The sequence below is a fragment of the Penaeus monodon genome, chromosome 24 (assembly GCF_015228065.2).
Source record: "Penaeus monodon isolate SGIC_2016 chromosome 24, NSTDA_Pmon_1, whole genome shotgun sequence".
In the NCBI taxonomy this organism is placed as follows: domain Eukaryota; kingdom Metazoa; phylum Arthropoda; class Malacostraca; order Decapoda; family Penaeidae; genus Penaeus; species Penaeus monodon.
Window position 1 is genome coordinate 15,104,555 of NC_051409.1, and position 726 is coordinate 15,105,280.

Consider the following 726-nt stretch of genomic DNA (forward strand, 5'->3'; position numbering starts at 1 on the left):
TTCTGTGGAATGATAATATGCATCCCACCTTTCCCAGACGGACTTCTGTGCATCCCTCCCGGCGCAGACGCTTTCCGACCTTACTGGAGATTGCGTGACCATCATGGCGCCTCTTTTAAACATCACCGAACCGCTGATGGGTTTGTGCTCATTGATGTTTTTGTTGCATTCGTTTTTTGACCCATAATCATAAAGATTTTATTTAACATATAATGACTATGATAATACTAGAGATGGTAATACCCGATGGTGATACTGATAATGATAAATAAAAAAATTACTCATCAGTGTTTACTTAAATAATCTCTTTTCTGTTTTTTTTACAGATAACTGCAAGCAAATTCTCTGTCGGTGCGAACAGATCGATGTCTCTTCCTGCGTGACGACCCTGGAGGAGCTGACGGTCGCCATTGCCAGCGTGCAAGAAAAGGAGAAAAGTATGACAACTTTTTCTGTTTTTTTTTTGTTGAAGAACTGAGTTGAAGTTGCATTTTTTTCCTTTTGTTTTCTTCCTTAAAGAGTATATATCAGGAAATAGACAGAGGAAGATTGGTGTAGAGATTTCCTATTCGTATACGCATATAACATGAAACAGAAGGAAGATAGAATGGAGAAGGAACATCGCCTTTTGTATGTAATGCTTATGTGTAGGAATGAATACACACTGAAACGCACACACGCACACAGAGATAAAGACACAGATTTTAATAGATGTGGGGATGAAAT

General features: G+C 38.6%; 1 protein-coding gene across 1 annotated transcript in view; it reads left to right on the forward strand.

The window, feature by feature from the left end:
* The window catches only part of LOC119588622, a 14,785-nt gene that overhangs the window by 13,190 nt on the left and 869 nt on the right, over positions 1–726 (forward strand). Inside the window, exons 15-16 of the mRNA XM_037937261.1 lie at positions 38–140; positions 327–437. Of these exons, the coding sequence (XP_037793189.1) occupies positions 38–140; positions 327–437 (214 nt within the window). The remainder of the gene's footprint in view (positions 1–37; positions 141–326; positions 438–726) is intronic.